The sequence below is a fragment of the Dendrobium catenatum genome, unplaced genomic scaffold (genome assembly GCF_001605985.2).
Source record: "Dendrobium catenatum unplaced genomic scaffold, ASM160598v2 fragScaff_scaffold_1220, whole genome shotgun sequence".
Classification (NCBI taxonomy): domain Eukaryota; kingdom Viridiplantae; phylum Streptophyta; class Magnoliopsida; order Asparagales; family Orchidaceae; genus Dendrobium; species Dendrobium catenatum.
This window is the reverse complement of record NW_021319682.1, coordinates 9,553,073-9,571,460: the sequence shown is the minus strand read 5'-3', so window position 1 is coordinate 9,571,460 and position 18,388 is coordinate 9,553,073. Positions and strand designations below refer to the sequence as shown.

Genomic DNA, 18,388 nt, shown 5'->3' with positions numbered 1-18,388 from the left:
TTGTAATCAACTCCTATACTAGTGGATTCATACGAACTGGGCTAGGCCCCGTGGTTGTTTTCCCCTTTTTAGGGGTTTTCCACGTAAAAATATTGGCGTCTCTTACGAATGTTACACCCTCTCACTTATCTGATTGTGTGCCGGATCTTCGTACAATACTAAGATATTAAAGTATATATTTCTCTACCACCGCAAATACTCAAGGACGCAACAAGCATAAAATATATGCCCACAATTTGGTAAAATCTTCAATGCATTATCCAACCCTTCCTCAGACTATTGCTCGATATGCCTTGTTGCCTATGTTGATGAGGAAGGGAAGGATTAAATCCATTGAGGATCTTACCGGATTTTGGGCATGCATTTCATGCTATAGTTGTGGATCAATGGTGTGTTGATAGCCGGTGAGGCTTGGATGAGTCCAATTGAAAATATCAAATGCTTTATTTTCAATCCACAAAAAAAATGTTGTTTGAATATTGAAGTTTAATCTTCTATGGCATGAAAATAAAGCATTTGTTATTTTCAAGTGAACTCATCCAAGCATCACCGACGATCGACACATCTGACAAATTGGATGCTATCGCAACCATTGATCCACACATAGAGACAACAAGGCATATGGTAAAGGTAATGAATAATTTCAATAACTCTCTATTTGGTTAAAGGAATTTAAAACTTTTGACTGTTTTAAAAAATAAAATAATATATTTTTATAACTTCAATAACAAATATTTAATAGCAGCTTGATTGATGCATGATATTTTATGTTATTATTTTTAAAAAAAAAAATTAGCGTCCAGGTGGCTCGTACGAGTTACTGAAAATTCTGCAGTCTAGTCCAATTTCTACCACCAGAATCGCTCCTATTTCTTGGAGTGTTAAAAATTATAAAATGCTGCACTTATGTTTGATGGAATTTGTGTTAATACAAATATGTCTATATAAAGGCAAGAGAATACAACAATAATGGAAATACAATAAAATAGAATATCCTCAATAATGAGGATATATATATTATAAATTTTTACTATAAATATTATATAACCATAATGGAAAGAAATAAGAAAAATTAATTTATATGATATATACTGAGATTTTTTATTGTTTGCATTGATAATCAATATGGTAACTTGTGAATGTATGAAAGAATTGCAACCGCAATGATAGGTCACATAACAAAACCCACCAACCAACATAAGCAAAAAAGTGACTTCTATTTAACAAATCAATTGAAATGAACCATATCACAATCCAATTCGAGTTTCATCACAGATAAATGGTTATCTTTTTCTATAAGAGCGAATTCAACCTGATGGAATAAACCAAAATACAAACCTTGAAAAATAAATAAATATGCCATAGTAACCCATTCAATCAGGCCAAATTCAATGACTGTAACAAGCCAGTAGCCAGTATATGTTTCTGCCGTCTGAGTTTGGAGAAAGTATTTTAAGCCAACATCGAACAATCTGGAGACCAACTAGAACGTGTCACATCACCCGGTAAACAACAGTACCAAATAAAAAAATGATGTGACACATTCTGGTTGATTTCCGAACGTCATCTACCGCCCAGAATAATTTTTCCGGAGTTTGAACCTAAAAACTAGAATCAACATAACTTCAGTCAAATCGATGATGTTTCAGTTTTAATTGCATTTTTTTTTTTTTGATTTAATGTTATTACAAAATGATATTTAATTGCATGAGCAATAATTTGTATGTATCATGTGATTATATTTACTAATCCAAGTATTGGGATTACAATACAAAATTAAAATCCCTAAGCCCTAAAATCTGGCACTTATTGTTATTTTTGCAACATTCAATCCGACGATCTAAAATTGGACTCTATAACAGTTACCCACTGGTTCTCATAAAAGACCAATACAAGCAATGAGAATAAATCACAACATCCATTCACTGGTTCTCATAAAAGAATTAAGGTCAAAAAATAGAAACGATAGCCACTCACAGCTACAGAATCCATAAAATCAAACTAAACAATAAAAAACATAAATAGTAGTAATAATAATAGTAACTTCTCAAATGTCATTAAATTTAAGATGATTCGTCTAACAAAACATGTCTTTCAAGTGCTTGAAAAAGAGAATGCAAACAAAACAAGCTTGCCTAGTCTAGAGAAGATGATGGAGGTGCTCCATAACCACCACCGCCACGTCCAAAAGCAGGCCTACCACCAGCACCACCCTGCATCGCCACAAAAAAAGATTACAAACTTTGAAACATTATTTAATCAATATAAATAAATTTGAAAAAAAAATAGATATATTTGCATAATAAACATCTGCTTTATCATTCTATATGTATGAATTAGAACAAAGAATAAAGAAAGATTATAAAATTTATCTAATTTATTAGAGATCACCATAAATAAAGATGTTGCATACTCTCGTTTTCTATGAATTTGTACACATAAAACGCCTAATGATTTACGCAGGTGTTGTGGTCGGAGAAAATTCTCAAAACTTATTTATCACGTATCTAAGAAAAAATGGTCCCTGACACAACTTGATAATACAGTAATACACCATACAAGCTATAATAATTGGTGAACTCCAGCAGCATGCAGAAAATTTATTTGTGTATGTGAGAGAGATGACAAAACGACTGAGAAAGACAATTTACCCTCATAATATAATTTTAAACTTGATCTTCAAAGTGAAAATCACGTCATTGGTTGTGATAAGAAAAAGTAATTGAATTGAGTTTACTCAATTTCAGTTATGATTGAACCATTCATCATGTATATGAAGATTGCAAGGATGACAGATAAGTTTGCCCATGTATTTTGCCAATTGAAATCATTCAATACATACAAAATATCATCAACTAAACAGGCATTTAATTTAAAACCATTTGACACTCTTTACGCACGGAAATCACAATTAATTTATCATGCAATCAGAACCATTCAGAGTGAAAACTTCGATGCCCAAGCAATAATCAAATAATCTTAAAAATTCTCAAAATCATAAATAATCAAATTCTCTCTATTTTCATTCAAACTACATATTCAATATATATATATATATATATATATATATATCTTATCACCATCATGAATGAAAATCCACCACAATGGTAAATTAACAAAAAAGCAGCTAACAACATGCTCTTCATTGATTGGAATGCAACTTCTAGCCAAAAGAAACCATGAGTATGGGTTGTTGAATCACCAAAGAGCACATGCCTCAAAAGGCCTTCACGAGGTAATAGAAAACAGACACATCATTAACAAAATAATAATAATAAAAATTAATAAAAAAAAACAGACACATCATCTGGGCTCCTTTGACAATAAAATAATACTTTGCACCGGGAAAACACAGGTGTAGTGAATGTGATCACAAAGGCCTTCAATAAAAAGAAGCAAGTATAGGCTTATCGGACTGCCAAAGATTAAAATGCCTCAGATGACCATCATGAAGTAATAGGAAGCATACACATCATTTGGGCTCCTTAGACAGGAATACAATAATTTGCACAGAGGAAAACACAAGTGCACTGAAAGCTAGCACAATGACCTTTTTCCCAATTCCCATCCATCAGGAACGACCTCGATATAGGACGCTCATTAAGACTGTTTGATTAGAACTAGGACTTAATCGATAATCCAAAATCAAATTTAGTAAATCCTTGAGTGCTAAATCCCAAAAATTACTCAGCATAACTATTAAATTTGGTTAACTCCTAAGTCCAAACACAGGGTTCAAATATTGTTTTCAAGATTTAGAAATTAAGACTTAGTTTGGGACGGCTTTCTTATTGCTTCTTAAAATAATTTCCTAATACAAAAAACAAACGAAACCTAAAACTTAACAAGATGTGTGGTGGAGTTAACAAAACTTACAATCTTAATAATCCCAATTATTATATGAAAACTCTATTAATATATTTTATTTATTAATAATCACTAACCAATAAATAATAAGATAAATTAATTTCTTATCATCCTCGATAAATATCTTAGCATCGAGTAATTTAAAATTAATTTACTAACTAATAAATTTTATGGCACATCTTTTAATTTATTACTATTTAAATCAATTTATCAAAAACTACTATTATTTTTTTATAAATGCAATTTATTTAGAGTGATTATCTTAATTCCCAACGAACATGAATTTTTAACCATTACTAATTATCAAATAATCCACTAAAACAAACAGAAAAAGCACGAATCACTACAATCATCCAAGAGTACGAGAAATACAACGATGGAAAATGAAGAAATTGATAAACTACTAAATCGCACACTACCAAGTAACCCTCTTTCCTCTACCACCACCTACAACAATCCAAAGCCATACAACCCTCTAATCTCATCGAAAACTCAACACATCCGTTGTTTAAAATTGTGCAACGTGAGGCACAACTCAACGCAATTCACGCTTGAGACGAATCAAGGCGAACGCCACTAGCATCTCCTATGAGGCGTACGCCTTGAATTGTTTGAGGTGCGCCTCATTTACCTAAGATGTTTTTCTCAAATAGAACGAGTATTTTTTTTTTTAAACTTAAACCTAACATTTAAACCTCGGTTCACCCCGTCATGCTCTTCAACTTCATCTGTTGCACGTAATGTAGAGTTTTGAATGATTTGCTAAGAGCTTCTTCGCCTTCATCAACGACGTTACATATTCGATAGGAAGTAAGAACAGTGCGACGACATTCCTGGTTGAATCGAAAGTCACGTAAGTTCGAAGATGCCCTTTATGTTGGATCGGAAGTAAGGAAACGTAAGGTAGAGTTTCGAATGATTCGTTCAATGCTTCTTCACATTGATCGACGACGTTCCCTATTCAATCGAAAGTCAAAACAATTCGACAACACTCCCTATTGGATCCAAAGTCACGTAAGATTCGACGACACCCTTTCTGTTGGATTAAAAGTCACATAAGGTTCTGCGCTTTCACGTTATGCAAGTTGGATTGAAAGTAACAACACTCCCCACAGCAATATATATTTTTCTCCCATTTCATGTGCTTAGTCGATCGAGTAGTAGCTCCTTGACCTCCTTTGCCTCCTTTGACTCATATGTTTTTGTTTGACTTGCCTTTGCCTTTTTTTTATTTGTCAATTGAGCCAGCACCCCTGATAAGACTGGGGTTGTTTGGTTACTAGTAAGATATAGTAAATAATGCAAACCTTGATTAGCAAAGCCTGAGAAGATTAAATTTGAAAATTATTTTTCATGAAAATGTTAAATCTTGTTATATATATAGTGATGTTTTATTACTAAATCGTGATTATAATTTTTAAGTTAACTAGATAACATAGAATTGGTAACTTCTCCATTCATATGATCTATTGATGCCTGAATTTTAGTCTAAGAAATATATATAAAACATGATTTCTAATACTTTTTTTATTATTTTGGATATTTCAATATTAGTCTCCTCTAAGAAATTGTTTTTCTTTCACATGGACACATGGTAGCATGATCAGCTTCTTAATAGCTTTCTAATTACTTATGGATGTTCGGGTTTTATCCCATCTTAGTCACACATTCCCAGTATAAGCCTTTGCATTTAATATAAAAAAAGAAAATTGATCATCCTTAGAAAAGATTGGTATCCAAGTCCTTTGATCCTAATGAGCTCCCTAGGAGTTCTAGTATACACGAGGATGTCACTCACCACTAATCAAGGTCAAGAGATAAGCTTCCAAACCAAACCACCCCAGACCTTTAAGAGATCTCACAAGGGAATGTTTTCATGATTTAAGGAGTACCTAAGGAATTAGTACTAGGAATCACACAATTATGTGGGAAACACAATCAGACTTGACAAAATTCTCAAAAAATTTAATATCGTCTTGATATGGTTTGTTGATGCCTCTAATTTACCCTCCAAACAATGAGCACATATTATTATTTCTTCCTAAATTAATAAAGAGGGTAGCAGTTTTGAACTTGGAAGATCTTGTATAGAGTTTCAATGATCCTCCCAAATCATTAGAATTTAAGAAATATATGGTAGAGCACAAAACAATGATATAATGGAACTACAAAGGGTAAAAACTTCTTAGATATGAAAGTTCTGGTAATAATCACAAATTGATAATCAATCATTCAAATCATACAAGAATTCAATCATAAACTGCACTTAATAAAGCATATCAAAGAAACTATATAAGAACATAGCATCCTAACTAAAATAGATTAAACCATCAATGATAAGCTTCATAAAAGCAACAGATAAAGAGAAAGCACAAAAACATTATTGTATATTGAAATAAAAAACAAACAAACAATATAACCAAAACACAGCAGTTTTTACCCTGAATGAAGGCTGGAACTCAGGAGGAGCACCACCCTTCTCTCCACCAAAATCTCCACCACGAGGACCTCCACGATACCCATCCCTATCCCCAAACCTTGGCCTATCTCCCTCAAAGCGTGGCGGCCCTCTGCCACAACACACAAAGCAAGCCAAACCAGTTAAATATTCTTCCATCATTAAATAAATACCAGTAAACAAAATATCAATACCTCGGACGGTCACCCGGGGGTCCAGAACCGAAAGGCCGGGAAGGCGGCTTAGATGACTTCTTCAGGGTCGCCGGCACAATCTCGGACGGTAGATTTAGGTAGGTTCTCAAGTATTCGATGCCGTCGTTGGTGAGGTACCAGTAGTAATGCATCCACGCGAAGGTCTCCCTTACAAACTCCTTTGACTTGAAGCTCTGCATCAGCTTGATCACCTGGAGATTTGGCACGTCAATATCGGGGTGCTTCGCCAGATTGTAATCCTTCTTCGCGTAGAGCACCCCCTCTGTTCAATCGAAACAGTCAGCATCCAAAATCCAACAAAGAAAGAAACCATATCAGATCAAAATTCATTTCACCTTGGAAGAGGTACTTGCAGATCGCATGGCGGTTCTTCTTCGGAATTATCTGGCAGAAAACACAAGTAATTAGTTCGAAGAAAACTAAACCCAGGGAGTTAAAAATTAGCTAAGATTTTTACCATGCTAGCAGCGGGGAGAGAAGGAGAACGGCGGAGGAGGGAGGAATTCGGATCCGACAGGAAGGAACGTATCGAAGGAGGCGAAGAAATTAATTAGCTACTCGTTCGAAACTCGCGAGGCAGGCGAAGTCGTGAAAGAGAAAAGCAAACCCTAGCAAACATTCGGCTATAGGAAGACTGAAGACAGCATCACAGCCATTGCCATAACAAATGAATTTAGCCTAATTAGTTTAATTATAATTAATTAAGATGACAATAGAATTAATTATTTAGATAAATTGATAATTAACTTAGATTCTAAGTATATTATTTATAATGATTAGTTAGTAATAATAGTTAATAATTAACTCATAGTAATAAAAAATATAATCAAAATAAAATTTAATAAGTTATTTTATAATTAAATTATTTACTAATTATATTTTTTATTACTTTAATTTATTGAGAGCAATTAAATTAGAATTAATAAGTAATATATACTTAAAATATAAATTAAAATTTTTTTTTTACTGAACTAACTACCTTAATCTTGAATTACATTGTTAAATGGTTCTACATTATTTAACAATTTTTAACATTTATTTTTTTAGATAGTTTTTAGGATTTTATTTTATCAAATTTAGTAAATTTGAATTTACAGAATTTACTAAATACTACTCAAGTTAAATCCTATTTGTTGCTAAACAGTCCCTGGCGTAGCTCAAATGTGCGTGTATATATATTCATACTATTATTATTATTTGTACTGAGATTTACGTAATTTAGAAATAATAATGATTTTATCATGAATTTTTATCCATTAAATTTTTTTAAATTAATAAAGAAGAACACAGTAATTAGTATGCTAAAAAAGAAATGATAAATAAAATAAAATTTAAAAGAAAATTAATGTATTTAAAATATTTGAAATTGTTTGGATAAATATAAAACAAATACAAATAAAATGAATGCATTATAAAGCCAACGATGATGATGGCCAATAGCAGACTATCGTGGCAGGTAGTGACGAATAATAACTAGTGGTGATTGATAGGAGGCAATGAGAGTAGCGGATGGCGACGATGACAACGGAGCCAACATAAGGAGTAATTGGAATTTGATCAAAACGTGTGATTTTAGAAAACATAAAAAATGAACAATAAATGAGTGCAAAAATAATTCACGAAAAACCTTAACCATATAACTTTTTTCAAAACACCAAATATCAAAAATTTCAAAACTTCTATATTTAGAAAACTTTACATTTATTTTCATTAAAAACCTGACATGTTTTTATAGATGGGTCAGAAAATACAATTTGAACCCAACCCATAGGGATACCTGATTGACATGATGGCATGACCTGATTAGCCCAAGTTAACAAACATCACAGAATGGGCGGGTCTAGTGAGGGATCAAACGACTCGAACTGGTGTAATGTTCATGTGAGGTAGGAGCAGATCAACGGCTGCTTGGAGGGTCTTCGAAAAAATCAAATTGGCTAAGGCCAATCGAATAGAGGGGGCTCAGCGTGTGGGAGAATAGGAGGTGATGGATCAAAAGTTTTGGCTTCTTGCACGAGGGATTTGAACAACTATCTGCTAGTGTCAAGCATGAGAGGGCAGCTCAAGATCATGAGGAAGAAGTCTGGCATTATTCAGTCAAGTAGGAAGGATTCAACTACATAGATCGGTACAGTGAAGGCATCGATCGAGTGCGAGGGAGGAAGAAGGGAAGTTGAACGGGTGCTTGGAGGCTGTGAGAAGGGGTGCGACAAGTTCGATTTGGAGTGGAGATCGATGTTAGGACTGAAAGCTGAGTAAGGTCGACGAGTGAAGGGGGCTCAAAATCGATGGAACTAGGAGAGGTGAGTCGATCTGGGTTGATTGGTTTGAATAGAGATTTCGAGGAGGAGATGTTCGGCTAGCAGTGATGGGAGCGAAGTTGGAACGTGTTGGGTTTTTGTCTCATGTCAATTATTGGCACCCCTAATATAAATCATATAATTTAAATGATATAATGCATAACATAGATACTATACGACAAGCATATGATAATGATAGATGAAGTAATGTATTAGGATATTATATAAACTATTTTGAAACTAATGCGTATATGATTGATAAAACTTACTGATCATCGTTCACTTGGTTACTAATCACTATTATTATGATTATTATTATGCTGACATTTATTGTAATAACTCAAATATATAAAATATATTTATTTGAAAAATATGAAAAATTCTAAAATGGAGTGCTTTGGCGTTGATCTAGTGAGCACTGAAATGCCAAACCATGAATAGTATATATATAAATATCTCACCCCACCAACATCCTCACTTGGTTGCTTTTGTAGAAAGAAATAGAAAGAGGGGAAGAAGAGAAAGAGGAGAGAGAAAGGCCTTTGAATCATATTTGTCATTCACTAATGTTACAAATTTTATTATATTTATTTTAGGTGACTAATCTCATAGTTCTATTTTTGATGATTTTGATTTCTATAAATTTTATTTCTCCTAAATCGACAAATACCATATTATCTCTTGATTTCATAAGTTTTCACTATGCAAGTTGGGATATGTTATAAATTTGATCATTCTAGATGTACAATTTGATATAATTTTATTTCATTTTAAATGAAATATTAAATGATATCATATATATGATATGATAACTTCATATGATACACTACTGATTCATGAGATTCACTTATTGAGAGTGGAGCTGGATATTGATTGAGAGTTATAAAGAGTTAGGGGTACTGATTTACGTAATTCAAAGAGAGTTAAGGAGTACATTGATTGGGAGTTGTAAGGGAAAACTAATTGCTAGTCATAAGTGCATGAGCAAGATATCCTTAAGATACATTCGTTGAATATCTAAATATTGATAATGACACTATTACTAATACTGTACTGATATTGTGAGAGACGTTAATGTTGTTTATCGTCATTAATACTATTTAACAACATTGATCATGATATTAATATTGTTACTGACATTAATACTGTTTACTATTATTAATATTGTGACTATGTAATGAATTGAAACAATGAATTATAGAAGAATAAACTGATACAAATAATCAGTATATGCACTTATGCATATATTTTTATTGATTTATATCATATTATGCTATTTTATATTGCATTGATTTTAGTTATAAGATGTTAGTTAGTTGTTGGGTTATATGCTCATTATGTAATTTTATATAATTTCAAAAAAGGGTAAGGATCCTCTGATAGGAAGCTCCGAATAATTTGCATAATTTTTCTACCTGCACTTCTAAACAAAATACAATCATATTTCTTTTTGCTATTCATTAATAAACTCTAGTTAAATAGTTAAATAAAAGATAAATGTAATTCTTCCAATATAAATTATAGAGTGTAACAAAATGGTATCAGAGCAATGATTATTGAAACAATTGAAATATAACTAGAGCTTATGAACAAAATAGAAATATGATTTTCGATTTATAATTAGTTGATTTGAATTTGAAATTTTATTTTAAGCATGCACTCTCTCTCTCTCTCTCTCTCTCTCTCTCTCTCTCTCTCTCTCTCTCTCTCTCTCTTAAACTGATATAAAAATGTCGAGAACAATATTTTTTAAAGGTGGGGAGATTGCAATAACTCAAATATGTAAAATAAATTTATTTGAAAAATATGAAAATTTTGAAGTTGAGCACTTTGGCACTGATTTGGTGAGCGTTATGACGCTAATCCATAATCAACAATATTTATATATTTATTTATTTATAAATATCCCAGCCTCACCCCACCGGCTCGCTCACTTAGTTGCACGATGATAAAGAAATTGAAAAAGGGAAAAAGATAAAGGAGAGAGAAATGTCATTGGATCATATTTGTCAGCCACTTTTGTTACAAATTTTGTTTTATTCATTATAAATGGCTAATCTCTTATTTATATTTTTGATAATTTTGATTTTTATAAATTTTTTCTCTCAGAAATCTGCAAACACTACATTATCTATTGATTTCATAAGCTTTAATTGTGCAAGTTTGGATATTTTATATATTTGATTATTCTAAATTATTTGATTTGGTTTTATTTTATTTAAAATAAAGTATTGAATGATATCAGATAAATCACATAATAACTTCATGTGATACCCCATTGATGCACATAATTTATTAATTGGGAGTCATAAGGAATTGGAGATTGATTGAGAGTTATAAGGAGTCGAGGCAATTACTTAATGTGATTTAAGGGGAGTTAAGGAGTACATTGATTGGATGTTATAAGGGGCGATCGATTGGGAGTCATAAGTGCATGAATAAGATACCCTTAAGTTACACTCATTGAATATCTGAATACCAATATTGACACTACTACAAATATTGTAATGATATTTTGATTGACACTAATATTATTTATTATCATTAACATTATTTAATATTTTTATCATGATATTAATATTATTATTGGCATTAGTACTGTTAATTGTTACTGATACTGTGACTAATGATGTAATGGATTGAGATGTGATGAACTATAGAAGAATATATTGATACATATAATCAGTATAGACACTGACGCATATATTTTTTTATATAACTTATAGCATATTATTCTCTTTTATTTTGCATTAATTTTAGTTATAAGATTTTAGTTACTTATTGGACTATGTGCTCATTAAGTGATTTTACACGTTTTTAGAAAAGGATAAAGATTGTATGATATATGAGGCTCCATACAACATACAAAATTTTTCTACATACAATTCAAAATCAAATGCAATCATGTTTCTTTTCCGCTGTTCATTGATAAGCACTAGTTAAATTGTTAAAATTAAAGATATATGTAATTCTTCCAATGTAGATTATGGAGTTTGACATCATGAGTTGTTAAGTACTTAGTCTCACCATCATGGGGAGATGTATTATTCTAATAGGCCATCATTGCTAATAAAATGGGTTGCTTAGAATAGTTAGGATGGGCAAATGTTGAATGAAATGGTCGGCTTTTCCCTAAAGTTGGGTAGATTTTTTGGATGAGTCAACACTTTAGATAAATTTAATTTGCAAGGATAAAATGAGCATTTGTCTAGACATCATTAGCATGGATGAAAATTGTTGGTGCCAACCCATTGGCTACAAAAAACTTTAGCGTTGGTGATGATGACGAGCAATTGTCTTTTTAACAACTATGAAAATGATCCTTGTTAACAATTGTGAACATCAATATTAGTTGTGATAACATGTAATGTTGATGTATAGAAAAAAAAAATGTATCGTTGATGTTGGCGATGAGTTGCATTCACCTCGTTGGTAGCACTATGTCATTTTTGTCAACAATAATGAGAATTAACATTGTCGACAATGAAAAGTATTTTTGATATTGGCGATAATGGCCATTCACATTCTTAGACCTTAGTGATGACTAGCATTTTTCTTATTAGTGATGAGGGACATCAATATCATGAAAGATGGACATTATTGTTAGTGATGGAGACACATTTGTTGTCAATGAGAGACATCAACCCCTTTTAGCTATGACACATGTCAACATTCATGGTGACAACAAATGCCAATCTTATTGACGAAGATTGTCATCAACATTGGCATTGATGATTAATATTTGCCTTATTAACAATGCTGGTTTAATGGCGATCGATGACAGATTCTATGTGATGACACATAGAGATTTTTTTTTTTTGATGACACAGAGATGATGATTCTCTTATTTGGAATTCTTCTTCGAACCTTTGTCACCCTCCTCAAATATGTAAGAGCAAACAAATCATTTTGACTAAATATATATACAAATGGATTATTTTCATTATTATTATGCTGTTAACGGAGTGACGTTGATAAACATATTTGTAAAAATCATGCATAATTTTCCTTAAAACAAAAATTCGCACTAAGATTAATTTTTAAGTTGCTTAATTCTTTAATTGTTTTCTTAAAATAATAATAATAATAATAAACTTCTCCTAAGAGCCTATCAATGTCATTGCTTTCCATAGAATCAAAACACCATTAAGAGGGTGAAAATCACTTGATTGTAAATAAATATTTAGATAAATGATACATAAATTGCAACAGAATGTCCGCATGCATTTGGGCTAGACAAATACATCCTAGTAAAATAGCTCTACATGAATACAACCCAATCATAAATATATACAAAAATATAAATATATAAATATAAGGTATATAAAACTAAGATGAAAATCATAAAAATTTTCACCCCGAATCCTCATCTCTTTGTTTTCTTTGATTTAAAAGAGTACTGATAAAATTCTGTTATTACTGTATGAAGGAAGAAAAATACATATATCCTGTTATTACTGTATGAAGGAAGAAATATAGTCCTCAGCCGCTGTATCTTCTCTGCTGCAGTATCTAATTTCTTTCTCTTCAGCATTACTTGGATCTGCAAAAGAAAGCTTCTTTAAGCTTTCCTGCTCCGTTTCATTTCTTTCTCTTCAACTCTGCAAATAAAGCCATGGAAGACATTGCAAGGACTCTCAATGTTGCTTATATTGGAATAACGGTACTGATCCACACCAGCTTGATTTATCAGCATGATCATAATTTACGACTCAGCGGCCTTTTTTAATATATTTATGAATATATCTCAATGCGAGTAGTTATTCCTGATTTGTGGATTGAAATTGTTCCAGCGCCTTGGTTTACTCAGCCAAAGAAGAAAAACAAGTAGGAGAGGAGATCAAGTCCTAGGCTCAGAGTAAACCAGGTTGCTATAACAATTGAAATAACTACTCAGATCAAGAGATATCATAAGGTAGAATTAACAAAAGGCCGCTTGCTCATCAAGTATGATGATACTCATTCATCAAGCAGATGTGGATCAGTATCATCATTCAAGTTCCTTGCAATGTCTATCATAGTGTATATCTTTAATTCAAAGTGCTTTACTTGTTTATTGCAGTGAAACATAGATTTCACTGCTCTGACAGAGATATGATAGTAGAGAGTTTTTTTTTTTTTGGAACGGGGGTATCTATCTGTTAGCACTCATTAACTTGACCTCCACTATCCTGTGGACCACTGCAGCGACTGTGTGTTCTGTTCGCCATAATCCCTGCTGCGGATCGGCTTTGGCAGATCTGGTTCCCTACACCTTTTCCTATATAGTTGTATACCTTGCTTCGTGAACATTGAGGAAATGAATCAACTGCTACAGTAATATCTGTTTCTCCTTCTTCTCTGTTTCCTTGCTTAACTCCTTCTGTGCAGGTTCTTCAGCTCAGCCATCACTTCATGGTATCAGAGTTCACGGTTCATCTGCTGTAGAATGGCGAATCAAGACTCCTCCTCCTCAGCCACTGTTCCTCCCGTCACTGCTGTCGCTGCATCTCCGGCTTCGACCTTATCAGCATCAATGGCGGAGTTCACGATACCTGCTCCATTGAAATTTTTAATGTCAAACCTGAAATCCATTGTCAGCGTGCAGCTCTCAAATGAGAACTATGCAATCTGGAGTTTGCAGATCCTTAAACTGTTTGCGGCTAATGAATTCGATGGATATCTCACTGGGAAACAAGTCTGTCCGAGCAGCCTACCCACTGATCCAGAATACAAACTTTGGCGACTTGTTGATCAAAATCTTGTGTCAGCACTATTCTCAACTATCTCTCCGTCAGTTCTACCTTATGTGCTTCATCTTTCAACGGCATATGAGATATGGACTACCCTCGCAAGCCGACTTCAGCCGACCAATAGGTCTCACGTGATTCAGCTCAAAAATGTGCTGCATAATATTCAAATGAGGGACTCCACCATGACACAATATCTTGCTCAAGTGAAAACACTTGTTGATAACATAGCTGCTGCAGGCTCACATGTAGATCCTGAAGATATTCTGATGTATATACTGAATGGCTTGCCGACATCATACAATCCTTTTAAAAGTTCCATTCGCACATCACAGCTCCCTGTAAGTTTGGAAACACTGTATTCTCTTCTGTGCAGTGAAGATATAAATATACATAATGAACTTCGTAGGGAAGCTCCTCCTTCATCAGACAATACGGCATTTAATCCAAAACAGCTGAACAATGCCACTCGTCCTCCTTCTGCTGCTATAACCACTCGTCCCAACTGTCAAATCTGTGCCAAAAACGGTCACACTGCAGTTACCTGTTGGTATCGATATTCATCCACTTCCACTGAACCAAGTCGTGCCCTGTTTACTCAGAATCATCCCACAGCAGAATGGGTACTTGATTCAGGTGCAACAAGTCATCTTATTGTTGATCCTCAGACTCTCCAGCAACCAACCGTGTACACTGGCTCGGACACAATGTATATTGCTAACGGAAGCTCTCTGCCGATTCAACACTAAGGACAAGGACTGTTACCGCTACCAAATACACCTCGTAAGCTTTATCTTAGAAATATCCTTCATGTTCCAGCCTTGTCACATAATCTGTTATCTATTCATAAGCTAACAGTTGACAACAATTGTTCTATATCCTTTGATGCTCACGGTTTTACCATTCAGGATCGTGTGGATCAGCAAATCCTCCTTCGTGGTCGAACCCGTAATGGACTCTACTCCATCTCTACCCCCACTGCCAAGATACCCCCAGTCGCTCTTCATGTCAACACCGAATTCAAAGACTCACCGTGGCATGCCCGTCTTGGTCATCCACACCACCGCATCTTACAAGCATTATCTAGACTAGTTCCTTCTAAATGTATCCCCTCTACTTATGTTTTGTGTCGTTCATGTAATGTGGGCAAAAGCCACAAGTTACCGTTTGTTTCTAGTATTAATACTAAGACTACTCCTTTCTCAGTTGTACACACAGATGTTTGGAGACCCTCCCCCATCTCTTCTATCAATGGATATCGTTACTTTGTTACGTTTATAGATACTCACTCTCGTTTTTGTTGGATGTACTTGATGCATTCCAAAGACCAAACTCTGTCCAAATTTATTCACTTTAACAACTTAATTAACAATTTCTTTAATACTAAAATCCAAATTCTTCGCTCCGATGGTGGAACTGAATACATAAATCATAGTTTTAATAACTATCTCTCAACTCATGGCATCACTCACCAACAAACATGCCCATATACACCCGAGCAGAATGGATTAGCCGAGCGAAAGAATCGTCACCTTTTGGACATTACAAGAACTCTACTTCATAATGCTCATCTTCCAAACCTCTTTTGGGCTGAAGCCATACTCACGGCCAATTACCTCATAAATCGCCTCCCTACTAAAACCTGCAACTTTAAAATTCCATATCAAATTCTTCATAAGAAACTACCCGATTATACTCACCTACGAATATTTGGCTGTTTATGCTATCCTTGGCTTAAGCCTCTTACCACAAACAAATTTCAACTTCGCTCCCAAGACTGCCTCTTTCTGGGTTATTCCTCCTCTCAAAAAGGATATCGATGCTACAATTTACAAACTCATAAAATCCATATTTCACGGCATGTCGTGTTTCATGAAAAACATTTTCCCTATCAACCTCAAACCACCATCTCAACTCAATCCATAAATAATACCTCCCTCTCCTACACCCTCTCCTCTGTTGCTCATACCAACGTCCACTATTCCTACAAGAACCATATCCACACCTGTACCACCTGATCCTCACCATTCTCCCATACCTTCCTCTACCCACGTTTTATCCACTTCTTCCTCCCTGCCTTCCTCTACTTCCACTTCTAACACAGATCAATTCCCCTCCACCCCTTTACCTCTTTCACTTCACCAAATGCAAACACGTTCTAAGACAGGAAATCTTAAGCCCAAAGTCATCTTTGACCTCTCTACTACCACAACTTCTGTTCCCACTCCACATTTGCTGAAGCAAATAAACACTCTCATTGGCGGGCAGCCATGTCAAAAGAATTTCTAGCTCTTCAAAAACATTCTACATGGTCTCTAACTCCACCACCGATCAACGTTCCTGTCCTTGGATGTAAATGGCTCTTTAAAGTTAAGCTTCCTTCCACTGGTCAAGCACCTACTTACAAAGCTCGTCTTGTAGCTCAAGGATTTGCCCAAGAATATGGTATAAATTACAAAGAGACCTTTAGTCCAGTTGCTAAGATGGCAACTGTTCGCATACTCATCACCATTGTTGTTACCCGTGGATGGTCGGTTTTACAGTTTGACATCTCCAATGCCTTTTTACATGGAGATCTACCCGACGTTGTATATATGAAACAACCTCATGGCTTTGTAGATGAACAATTTCCACATTATGTATGCAAATTACATGTCTTTATATGGACTCAAACAAGCGCCGAGGCAGTGGTTCGACAAACTCACCAGCTCTCTTAAGATTTTCGGGTTTACCATCAGCAAATCAGATCATTCACTTCTAATATACAATCGAGCCAATGTTGTGCTTTATCTCTTAATTTATGTCGATGACTTACTCCTCACTGGTAATGATCATACTATCATAAATTCTCTCCTTCAAAAGCTCAAGTCTGAATTTGCATTGAAAGAACTTGGTCCTGTTTCAACGTTTCTTGGAATTCATGTTCAGAAAACTGCACATGGCCTATTCCTACTGCAATCCAAATATGCCGAAGATCTGTTAAACAAATTTGGCTTTATGAACTGCCGACCGGTCTCCACTCTTGCGGCACTCAAGCCACCATCTACTCTCGAATCAGAACAGCCATTTTCTGATCCGTCTTTATATCGCAAATTGGCTGGCTCCCTAATGTATCTTACTGTCACGAGACCGGATATAGCCTTTGCTACAAATCATATTTGTCAGTTCATGCATCAACCAACGAATCAACACTTCCATTCCCTTAAACGACTTCTTCGTTATATTAAGGGAACATTACACTTCGGTTTACCGATTACCAATGGAGATCTACAACTTAGAACGTATGTTGATGCAGACTAGGCTGCCGACAAAGTGGATCGCAAGTCCGTCACAGGTTTTTGCTCCTTTCTTGGTCCCAATCTAATTTCATGGCATGTCAAGAAGCAAGCCACGGTTGCCAAATCCTCCACGGAGGCTGAATATCGTGCTTTATCCACTGCAACTTCAGATGTCCTATGGCTTCGCCGTCTTCTCGGTGAATTCCTTGCACCTCAATTGGAACCCACGCGAATCTACTGTGACAGTACCTCGGCAATTGCTCTAGCTCATAATCCTGTTTTTCATGCCCGAACAAAACACATTGAGCTAGACTATCATTTTATTAGTGAACACATTCGATCCACTGCAATTGAAGTTCTTCATATTAGCACTCTTGATCAATCGGCTGACATTTTGACCAAAACTCTGCCCACATCCAGATTTCAACAACTACGCACCAAGTTGACCATCCAACCTTTGGACAATCAACTTGAGGGGGGCTGTTAGCACTCATTGCCTTGACCTCCACTATCCTGTGGACCACTGCAGCGACTGTGTGTT

General features: G+C 34.5%; 2 protein-coding genes across 2 annotated transcripts; one reads left to right on the top strand and one right to left on the bottom strand.

The window, feature by feature from the left end:
- Nucleotides 1–2,002: 2,002 nt before the first annotated feature.
- Nucleotides 2,003–7,174, bottom strand: LOC110101284 (40S ribosomal protein S10-1). The gene is made up of 5 exons (XM_020829119.2): nt 6,998–7,174; nt 6,876–6,924; nt 6,520–6,802; nt 6,308–6,437; nt 2,003–2,213 (listed from the first exon to the last, which is right to left on the bottom strand). Exons 1-5 carry the CDS (start codon nt 6,998–7,000, stop codon nt 2,136–2,138), a joined length of 543 nt encoding a protein of 180 aa, XP_020684778.1. The 5' UTR covers nt 7,001–7,174; the 3' UTR covers nt 2,003–2,135.
- A 9,665-nt stretch (nt 7,175–16,839) lies between these two features.
- Nucleotides 16,840–17,869, top strand: LOC110101292 (uncharacterized mitochondrial protein AtMg00810-like). The gene is made up of 2 exons (XM_020829140.1): nt 16,840–17,208; nt 17,432–17,869. Exons 1-2 carry the CDS (start codon nt 16,840–16,842, stop codon nt 17,867–17,869), a joined length of 807 nt encoding a protein of 268 aa, XP_020684799.1.
- The last annotated feature ends 519 nt before the right edge of the window (nt 17,870–18,388 follow it).